At 36.7% G+C, this 11,071-nt stretch overlaps 1 protein-coding gene across 1 annotated transcript in view; it reads right to left on the reverse strand.

Moving 5' to 3' along the window:
- Window positions 1-11,071, reverse strand: part of Itga8 (integrin subunit alpha 8) — a 215,301-nt gene that overhangs the window by 163,011 nt on the left and 41,219 nt on the right. The window contains exons 6-8 of the mRNA XM_031369028.1: window positions 5,274-5,319; window positions 2,680-2,805; window positions 1,686-1,730 (exon numbers count right to left, since the gene is read on the reverse strand). Coding sequence (XP_031224888.1) covers window positions 1,686-1,730; window positions 2,680-2,805; window positions 5,274-5,319 — 217 coding nt within the window. The remainder of the gene's footprint in view (window positions 1-1,685; window positions 1,731-2,679; window positions 2,806-5,273; window positions 5,320-11,071) is intronic.

An 11,071-nucleotide genomic window follows, 5' to 3' on the forward strand; every position in this document is an offset into this window, starting at 1 on the left:
AAAAAAAAAACACAATAGTAGTGGGAGGTTTCAACACCCCACTCCCTGGTGTTTCTTTACAGATGATAGAAAACACACAAGCAAAAATTACACTTTGAGCTGTTTCAGTGTGCATAATAGACAGCATTCAGCTCTGCTCTTCAGAGCATCCTCCTGTCTTTGCAGGTCTGCCTGTGATTTAAAGTTAAACCTTTACCTAAGGCCTTGCTAACTTCTGTTCTGGGGACATCCTTTATGCCACCACAAAGGTACTCCCTGGAGGTTCAGTTTTCATGAGGGCCATCTGTGGACCAATCAGCACAGGCCAAGGATTCCATATTAAGAATCCATATCTAGAGTTCATAAACTTATTTTTCTTTTCATTCTTTTTTATCATTACTCTTTACACAAGCTCTTTACTCTTGTATACCAGTCTTTTGTTCATTGAATCAACACTCTAGGCCCTCAATTTTTCTTTTATTCAACTTCCCAACTTATCCTATTGATAATGAGCATGGATAGCCATAAATTCTCAATGATCTCATGAACTATTTGAGATGCCTTTATTTTACAACTCTTCAACTCATACAAAGTCTGAATGCATTTTCTAGATAGTTCTGAAGTCCAGTGAAAATTACTGCTTTGTCTGCTCGCTGTCATGTTACCCATGGTGGTAATGAACTAAACCTTCTGAACTGTAAGCCAGCCTCAATTAAATATTTTTCTTTTTAAGAGTTGCTATGGTCATGGTATCTCTTCATACAACTAAGACAGCAGGTGGTCTGTGTTCATCACAACCAATATAGTATAATTTATACTATATTATAGTATAATGAGATTAAGGAGAATTTGTTTACGTCTGCATTTACAGTACTTAACAGATCCTGGCATGTAGTAGGTACACAAGAATTCTGTAACAAATGCTTAGGTGGCAAAGACCTTAGAAGAGTTGGAAAATGAGATGACACAGGAATTTATAAAAGGGCAATGCTAAATAAGGAGTTGAGGACATGGCATTTGAACAACTAATCAAAAAAATTAAGTACTGCGGGAAGATAGACACAGAACTAGAGATTTGGAAACAGAATAAACAATGAAGGTTGTCTATGAGAAGAGGGAGTAGTTTATTCTGTTATTTGGGATTGAGCATGTCTAATGGAGAAAGGTGAAAAGTGTTGACATGTTAGGGTGACATCAAGTGGAGGAGGACACCTGTGATGTGCAATGCTATAAATTAGAGTGGAAAATCTTGTTTTTTTTTTTTTTTCACTCTGACCTATTTTGCAAGTGTGGCTATTGTCTAAGTCATTTAATCCTCTGTATAGTTTTCATTTATAACCCTGGGCAATTTTCCTATTTTTTAATTGCTTAATTAGATTTTATAGGGATAGGAATTGATTCGTTTTGTTTGTTTTTGTTTGTTTGTTTATTTGTTTTTGAGATAGGGTTTCTCTGTGTAGCCCTGGCTACTCAGGAACTATTTGTAGACAAGGTTGTGAAACTGATTCTAGTGGAATTCTTTGAAATAAAATGCAGTGTCAATGTGTATGTGTATATTTTCTATAACATATTATCACATAGATATATACATTTCATCTACATAAATCCTTGTGTACTAAAAATCAATCATATTTATAATAAGACTTATATATCATTTAGCATTCCCCAAGCTTTTGAAATGACTTAAGTTCAATGAAGTTTCTTACCTTGCTGAGAGTCCCCAGTGAATTCTCCAGCAGCAACTGAATATCCTATAGTAAAGAGAAAAAAAAAATGAATTGCATTTGAAAAGAAATGAATTGTATCTAGAAGAGTGAAAGTGTTATCATGATACTATGTTGTTCAGAAACCTCTACAAACATTTCTTAAAGTTAAAGGTTCTCTGAGAGAAAAATAATCATACCAATATAAACACTTTCAGTCAAATTCCCAGCTATAAAGGAAGATCTCCCACACTGATCTTCAATAGACACATGGCCCAAAAAATTCAGATTTTCAGATCAGCTTTCAAAGCATGAACTCATAACACCTGTAGGTGCAGGTGGCAGCTTTTTAAAAGCTGCAAATCCATCACCACCAAGCATAATTTCTGTAAGATAGCCTTTGTGTATGGGGGGGGGTTTGCTACTGATTATCATGATGAGCTACTATTCTTAATTCCTTTCATGATAGTAGCCCACAGATGTCATTGAGCTCAAACACAAAGTTCCATCTACACTGACAAAACCTAAGTAACTTTTCAATGCATAAGGCAATCAAAATATCACTTGAAAACACCCAAACCATACACTATTAAAATAACATTGTATGGTTTGCATACAATAAAATTTGAGAAGCCTTGCATATAGGCATATAGGAAGATTCTTCTTTATTGTTGAAACCAGACAGATGTACTGTCATGTTGCCGCGTAGCATGAGCAGCAGCCTTGATGATATCTTGAATAACTTCCACCAATGATGTGCCATAGGAGAATGTCAATAAGCCTACAAAATAGGAGCTAGGATCGTGTATGGTATGCATGAAAAAGCAAGTTGTGGTGAGAAAGACAATGTAAGGGTCTACTCAAAATAAGGAAGAAAGCTTTCAAAAGATGTTAGATAACACCAGATAAGTCAGGACAAAATAAGTAAATAAATAACATGTACATTTAATTTACTTGCCTTCTGAGAAACTACCAGTACCTGAGCACTGGTTCTTACCAAGGTAGCTGTCGTCATAGGAAGCTGGTGCCACGTCTGTCTGCTTTTCTGCAGCCAGTTTTCGTAGGATATCCTTGAATGAGTAATTTGCAATGATGTCTGCTACACTGACCGTGATCACCTGACCTGCGATGGAACAAGTTAATATAGCAACTGAGTGGATGCACAGCATCCTGCTCGACAAACCTGGAATCACACCACACACTTTTGAATGCTATCAAGGACTTGGTCCCTACCTGCTCCCACACTGACAGACAGAGGTTAGTTATAACTGGATAGAACTTTCCATTCTAGTAGAAGGTCATAGTTGAATGACAATGTTTTATCCATTTTCCTGTACTTTTAATGCACATCTCCTCTCTGCCTTCAAGTGATAAAAATAGGAAGAAATAAAGACAATTGCAATTGTCTTTATATTTAAATTATGTTTAAACATAATTGTCAATTATGTTTAAATTTGTAGTCTAAATTAGAGATGGATTTCATTTCATAGACTGCCTACATAGCATGCGTGAAGCTCTGGGTTCAGTTCCCAGCTCAACATAAAACTGAGCAGGGAACAAGGAGACCCATGCCTTTAATCCCAGTACTTCAGAGGTGGAGGCAGAAGGATCAGAAGTTCAAGATCATCCTGGGCTACACAGTAAGTTTGAGCTCAGGCAAGGTAACATGAGACCCTGTCTCCAAAATGAGTGAACAAACAAACAAAGAACAACAACAAAACAAAACTGTAATGTTTTAGTCAGGAGGAAATGTAATGTCAAACAGTAAAATATAATATTTTTCATGCTTAAAGAAGTTGATGGTGTTCTCAAAGGTCACATAGTTTTGCTAGTGTCTATACAATCAAAGTTTCTTTTGCATTCCAATAAGGAGTTTTGGTTTTTTGCAAATATATGTGGAACTCACCTACTTGACAGATTATAAAGTTCTCAGCCCAGCTGAAGGAAAAATCTAGTAAATCTTTGAGCCTTTTACATTTATTGAAAAACTATGTAGAGAAACTATAATAGTAGGAGGCAGCTATGTCCAATGAGGTCTAAAATTTCACTGAGAGAGAGAGAGAGAGAAAGAGAGAGAGAGAGAGAGACAGAGACAGAGACAGAGACAGAGAGACAGAGAGAGACAGAGAGAGAGACAGAGACAGACAGAAAGACAGAGAGACAGAGAGAGAGAGACAGAGAGAGAGAGAGAGACTCAAGGCTACCAATGTTACAGTGTTAATAAGAACTTAGCTCATTTCTCCCCAAGTGATTCTTGGAAGTCTTGAAGTATGATGGTATTGAGACATACAGATATGCAAAATACACCATCACATGTAAAAGTCCATGCAAACAAATACTGGGTGTGGATATCTAAGGCAAAAATGTCAACTCATGCTTTTTGAGACAGAAAAAAATAAGTCATGCTTTTGAGAGCATGGTACTTAATATCAAATATAAAGCTGCCTTATTCTACCTAATTCCAGGCCTTTGGGGTTGAAATCAAGAAAAGAATAAAACCCAGTCAAACTGGGTTGTAAATATGTGATGGGGACCAATGACTGCTCCGATATCAAAACAATGAGAGTGTCACAGGAATTTATGAAGAGTATCTGTAGAATTTGCCAGCTTTCTCTGATGTTTCAATAAGTGTTCCCCTGCCCTTTTCCCCATATTCTGACTGTTGCTTATTCTCATTATCTAGGTCTATGAAGATGTTAAACCTCTGGAAGATTTTAAAATTCTGTATCTCAGGTAAGTTTTTTCCTTGTGCTTAAATGGGTATTAATTCTTTTAAGATATTTTTCTACTCTAAACAAAGGAATTAATTACATGGTTAATTAAATAGATATTTTAATTATATGATATGTTTAATTACATGACTAATTAAATAGCTATTAATTCAAAAGATATTCTCTACTTTAAATGAAGGAATTAATTACAAGATTAGAAGAAAATATTTATACACATAAAAATAATGTTCAGTTTACATTTATCTCTAGCATGAGACATATTTTTTTCAGTTTGGGAAATAATTTTAAGAGAATAAAATATCATTTAATGTCTTTAATTACATATCAATAAAATTTAATAGTAATTTCATATACAAATCAGTCATGTATCTATCTTTCTGAATCTTTCCCAATGGCTTAATTTTTTAAAATATTTATATGTATGTATTAGACAGAGTACTACATATCATGGGTGCATGTACACCCCATGTTTGGAGACTGGAAAAGATTTCAGATAACCTGCTAGATCTAGTTCAATGAAAGATGCTGACTCAAGGGACTAAGTCAGTGAGTGTTAGGACAGCCTCAACAGGCCTCTGTTCTCAGACTCAACAAGTCTGTGTTCCCAGTCCCGCCTCTCCAGCATCTAATACAAAGGCTGCTAGAACCTCAACACATTGTTGGTAGAGGAATGAGTAGTAGACTGAAGAATGTGTTAGAAACACCTGGCTGCACAGCCAAGGGTAAACTGCAACAGTTCTTCAGTCAAGAAAGTGTGAGCCGGGGGTTGGGGCCCTTAGGAAAAGCCAACATTTGAGGCTGTGACTGCTTGCCTGTGTTAGTAACAGCGAACATGCTTCTCCTCTGATATAGAACATACCTTGCCAGTAAAAGCTTCCGGGTCCTCCCACTATAAGGTCTCCGTTCTGCAAAACAGAAGCATCGAGGGAACATGTGGACAAGAAGCCAATTGTTTTAAAGGCTGCTGAGTCACCGCTAACAAGCACTTGCTCCAACAAATGGCTTCTTGTAAAACTACACTTTCTTGAGGAGGTCCTTATATCTGAGGCCTGATGGTCGTTTTCTTTCATTTTTTCCCTTCTAGTTACTTAGTGTGTTATGTTAAATAATTTTAATTTGACTCAAGCACTTTGACCTGGCTCACTCAAGAACATATACACTCAGGGTAGGGGGAATGCTAGAACTGAGCAAGGTACCAAATTTGCAGCTAAACAGGCATGGTCTTTTGAAAATCTTGGCAACAAAAAATAAATTCATTTCAATTATTTTCAAGACAACAATAGTGCCACCTTTAAAAATATATCTATTGCCAGCAAAACGGCTCAGTGGGGAAAGGCACTAGCCACCAAGCCTGACAGGGTGAATTTGACTCTCGCAACTCACAAGGTGGGAGAGAACTGAGTCCCCAAAGTTGTCTTCTGAACTCCCCCACACTTCTTTTCAATGAGTAAATAAAGAAGTGTAAAATCTTTAAAACAGAAACAAAACCTATAATCCTGCCCTCTTCCAAAAATTCTAGATTAGCAAATGCATGCAGCTCCATTCTCTAGCTTCAGTCTCTAACGTGCAAGAAAAGTATCAAAGCACGCAATCATAGTGAAATGCCGCGAGCCAATAGTAAAACAGAGTATATGTTTAAAAAATTTCCTCACACTGATTTCAAAGGCACAGAATTTTTTTTCCTTCATAAGTGAATTCAATGCTCTTTGTTTTCTGAGAGGCTATATAAATTTTAATATGTATATTAGATCAAAGCAGCCAATTACAACTGAGTGATAAAGTGAGAGATACTTATAGATTCTTGTGATCTTTATAAATGAGCTTTCGCAATTTGTATTCAAGAATGGTTAATCCACTGGGGCAGTGGTGGCACAAGCCTTTAATCCTAGCACTTGGGAGGCAGAGGTAGGTGGATCTCTGAGTTCAAGGCCAGCCTGGTCTACAAAGTGAGTTCCAGGATAGCCAGGTCTATATAGAGAAACCCTGTCTTGAAAAACAAAAAAACAAACAAACAAAAAAAAGAATGGTTAATTCCTACAGCACCAGAGGAGACTCCACTCCTAGGCATACTAGCATGCCCAGGATCTTAGGATCAAGGGTATGTATGACACAACATCTGTTCCAACACCACAGGGAGTAAGTAGGACCAGCAAGACCCAGGGACACAGGAACACTACCCGACCAGTGGCTCGAGTTGCTTCTTGTCTGCACCAGTTTACCTTGGGCACAAACTCTGCAGCCAGTCCCACAGCACCCAGAGGAGGCTCAACTCCTAGGCTCTCTAACACAGTCAGGATCACAGGATCAGAGGATCCCTGTATCGCAGGAGCTTAGTCACACCAGGTTCTCAGGGGCCCAGAAGCAGCATGACTCCCAGGAACTCTGACACACCCAGAATCTCAGGATCACAGGATCCCAGAATCACAGTATCACAGAGACAGCTAGACTCTGAGGAGTTCTGACACAACCAGCATTACAGGAAGGACAGGCTCCAGTCATATAAAGTGAGGACAGGTAGCACTAGAGATAACCAGATGGCAGGAGGCAAGCATACGAACATAATCAAACGAAACCAAGGATACTTGACATTATCAGAATTCTGGTCTCCCACCATAGCAAGTCCTGGACACACCAACACCCCGGAAAAGCAAAACTCAGGTCTAAAACCATTTCACATGACAATGACAGAGGACTTTAAGAAGGACATAAATAACTCCCTTAAAGAAATACAGGAGAATACAGGTAAACATGTAGAAGTCCTTAAAGAGGAAATGCAAAAATCCCTTAAAGAACTAGAGGAAAACACAATTAAACAGATGAAGGAAATGAACAAAACCATCTACCATCTAAGATCTAAAAATGGAAATAGAAACAATAAAGAAATCACAAAGGGAGAAAACCCTGGAGTTAGAAAACGTAGGAAAGAGATCAAGAGTCATAGATGCAAGCATCACCAACAGAATACAAGAGATAGAAGAGAGAATCTCATGGGGCAGAAGATACCATAGAAAACATTGACACAACAGTCAAAGAAAATGCAAAAAGCAAAAAGCTTCTAACCCAAAAAATACATGAAATCCAAGACATGATGGGAAGATCAAACCTAAAGATAATAGGTATAGAAGAGAGTGATGACTCCCAACTTAAAGGGCCAGTAAATATCTTCAACAAAATTATAGAAGAAAACTTCCCTAACCTAAAGTAAGTGATGCCCATGAACATACAAGAAGCCTGAAGAACTCCAAATATACTGAACCAAAAAAGAAATTCCTCCTGTCACATAATAATCAAAACACCAAATGCACTAAAAAAAAAAGAAAGAATTTTAAAAGCAGTAAGGAAAAAAGGTCAAGTAACATATAAAGGCAGATCCATCAGAATTACACCAGACTTCTCACCAGAGATTATAAAAGCTAGAAGATCATGGGCAGATGTCATACAGACCCTACGAGAACACAAATGCCAGCCAAGGCTACTATACCCAGCAAAACTCTCAATTACCATAGAAGGAGAAGACAAGATATTCCATGACAAAACGAAATTTACACAAAATCTTTCCATAAGTCCAGTACTACAAAGGATAATATATGGGAAACTCACCTCAGTGTCAAAAGGCAAAAAATACCTCAGAGTAAAAGGCTGTAAAACAATTTTCCAAGCATATGATCCCAAGAAACAAGCTGGAGTAGCCATTCTAATATCAAATAAGATCGACTTTCAACCAAAAGTTATCAAAAAGGATAAGGAAGGATACTTCATACTGGTCAAAGGAAAAATCTACCAAGATGAACTCTTAATTCTGAACATCTATGCTCCAAATGCAAGGGCACCCACATTCATAAAAGAAACTTTACTAAAGCTCAAAGCACACATTATACCCCACACGATAATAGTGTGAAACTTCAACACCCTGCTCTCATCAGTGGATAGATCATGGAAACAGAAACTAAATAGAGACACAGTGAAATTAACAGAAGTTATGAACCAAATGGATCTAACAGGTATTTATAGAACATTACATCCTAAAGCAAAAGAATATACCTTCTTCTCAGCACCTCACAGTAACTTCTCCAAAACTTACCATATAATTGGTCACAAAACAGGCACCAACAAATACAAGAAGATTGAAATAATTCCATGCTCCCTATTAAATAACCACAGACTAAGGGTAGTCTTAAATGCCAACAAAAACAACAGAAAACATACATACACATGGAAGCTGAACAACGTTCTACTCATTGATAACTTGGTAAAGGAAGAAATAAAGAAATTAAAGACTTTCTAGAGTTTAATGAAAATGAAGACATATCATACCCAAACCTATGGGACACAATGAAATCAGTGGTAAGAGGAAAACTCATAGCTCTGAGTGCCTCCAAAAAGAAACTAGAAAGAGCTTACACTAGCAGCTTGACAGCACACCTAAAAGCTCTAGAACAATAAGAAGCAAATACACCCAATAAACTAAATAGAAACAAAAAGAACTATACAAAGAAACCACAATGCCAGGAATTGATTGGTTCTTTGAGAAAAGTAACAAGTTAGATAAACCCTTAGCCAGACTACCAGAGGGCACAGAGATACTATCTAAATTAATAAAATCGGAAATGAAAAGGGAGACATAACAATGGAAACCGTGGAAATCCAAAAAATCATCAGATCCTACTACAAAAGTTTATAATCAACTAAATTGGAAAATCTGGATGAAATGGACAATGTTCAAGATACTGGATGAAATGGACAATTTTCTAGATACATTGCAGGTGCCAAAGTTAAAACAGGATCAGATAAACCATCTAAACAGTCCAATAAGCCCCAAAGAAATAGAAACAGTCATTAATAGTCTCGCAACCAAAAAAAAATCTCAGGACCAGATGGGTTTAGTGGATAATTCTATCATACCTTTAAAGAAGACCTAATACTAATACTCTTCAAATTATTCCACAAAATAGAAACAGAAGAAACCCAATTCATTCTATGAAACTACAATCCCACTTATACCTGAACCACACAAAGACCCAACAAAAAAAGAGAACTTCAGACCAATCTCCCTAATGAACATTGATGCAAAAATACTTAATAAAATTCTTGCCAACTGAATCCAAGAACACATCAAAACAATCATTTACCACGATCAACTAGGCTTCATCCCAGGGATTCAGGCATAGTTCAGTATATAGAAAACCATCAATGTAATCCACTACATAAACAAATTCAAAGAAAAAAACACATGATCATTTCATTAGATGCTGAAAAAGCATTTGACAAAATAAAACATCCCTTCATGTTAAAAGTCTTGGAAAGACTAGGAATTCAAGTCCCATACCTAAACATAGTAAAAGCAATATACAGCAAAACAGTAGCAAACATCAAACTGAATGGAGAGAAACTTGAAGAAATCTCACTAAAATCAGGGACTAGACAAGGCTGCCCACTCTCTCCTTATCTTTCAAACATAGTACTTGAAGTTTTAGCTAGGGCAATTAGACAACAAAAAGAGGTCAAAGGGATACAAATTGGAAAGGAAGAAGTAAAAATATCACTATTTACAGATGATATGATAGTATACTTAAGTGACCCAAAAAATTCCACTAGAGAACTCCTAAAGCTGATAAACAACATCAGCAAAGTGGCTGGATATAAAATTAACTCAAACCAATCAGTAGCCTTCCTCTACTCAAAGGATAAACAGGCGGAGAAAGAAATTAGGAAAACAACATCCTTCACAACAGTCACAAATAATATTGCATACCTTGGTGTGACTCTAACCAAGCAAGTGAAAGATCTATATGACAAGAACTTCAAGTCTCTAAAGAAAGAAATCAAAGAAGCTCTTCAGAAGATGGAAAGATCTCCCATGCTCATAGATTGGCAGGATTAATATAGTAAAAATGGACATCCTGCTGAAAGTAATGTACAGATTCAATGTAATTCCCATCAAAATTCCAAATCAATTTTTCAGAGAGTTAGAAAGAGCAATTTGCAAACTCATTTGAAATGAAAAAAAAAACAGGATAACAAAAACTATTCTCAACAACAATAAAACTTCTTAGGGAAATCACCATCCCTGACCTCAAGCTGTATTACAGAGCAATAATGATAAAAAAAAACAAAAAACAAACAAAAAAAAACTGCATGGTATTGGTACAGAGACAGGTAGGAAGATGAATGGAAATGGAATAGAATTGAAGACCCAGAAATGAACCCACACACATATGGTCACTTGATATTTGACAAAGAAGCTAAAACCAACCATCCAGTGAAAAAAGACAGCTTTTGTAATAAATGGTGTTGGTTCAACTGGCAGTTAGCATGTAGAAGAATGCAAATTGATCTATTTTTATTTCCTTGCACAAAGCTCAAGTCCAAGTGGATCAAGGACTTCCACATAAAACCAGATACACTGAAGCTTATAGAGGAGAAAGTGGGGAAGAGCTTTGAACACATGGGCACAGAGGAAAAAAAACCTAAACAGAAAGAACACCAATGGCTTCTGCTCTAAGATCAAGAATCAACAAATGGGACCCGATAAAATTACAAAGCTTCTGTAAGGCAAAGGACACTGTCGATAGGACAAAAAGGCAACCAACCAATTGGAAAAAGATCTTTACCAATCCTTCATCCAATAGAGGGCTAATATCCAATATATATATATAT

The sequence above is a fragment of the Mastomys coucha genome, unplaced genomic scaffold, assembly GCF_008632895.1.
Source record: "Mastomys coucha isolate ucsf_1 unplaced genomic scaffold, UCSF_Mcou_1 pScaffold15, whole genome shotgun sequence".
Lineage (NCBI taxonomy): Eukaryota > Metazoa > Chordata > Mammalia > Rodentia > Muridae > Mastomys > Mastomys coucha.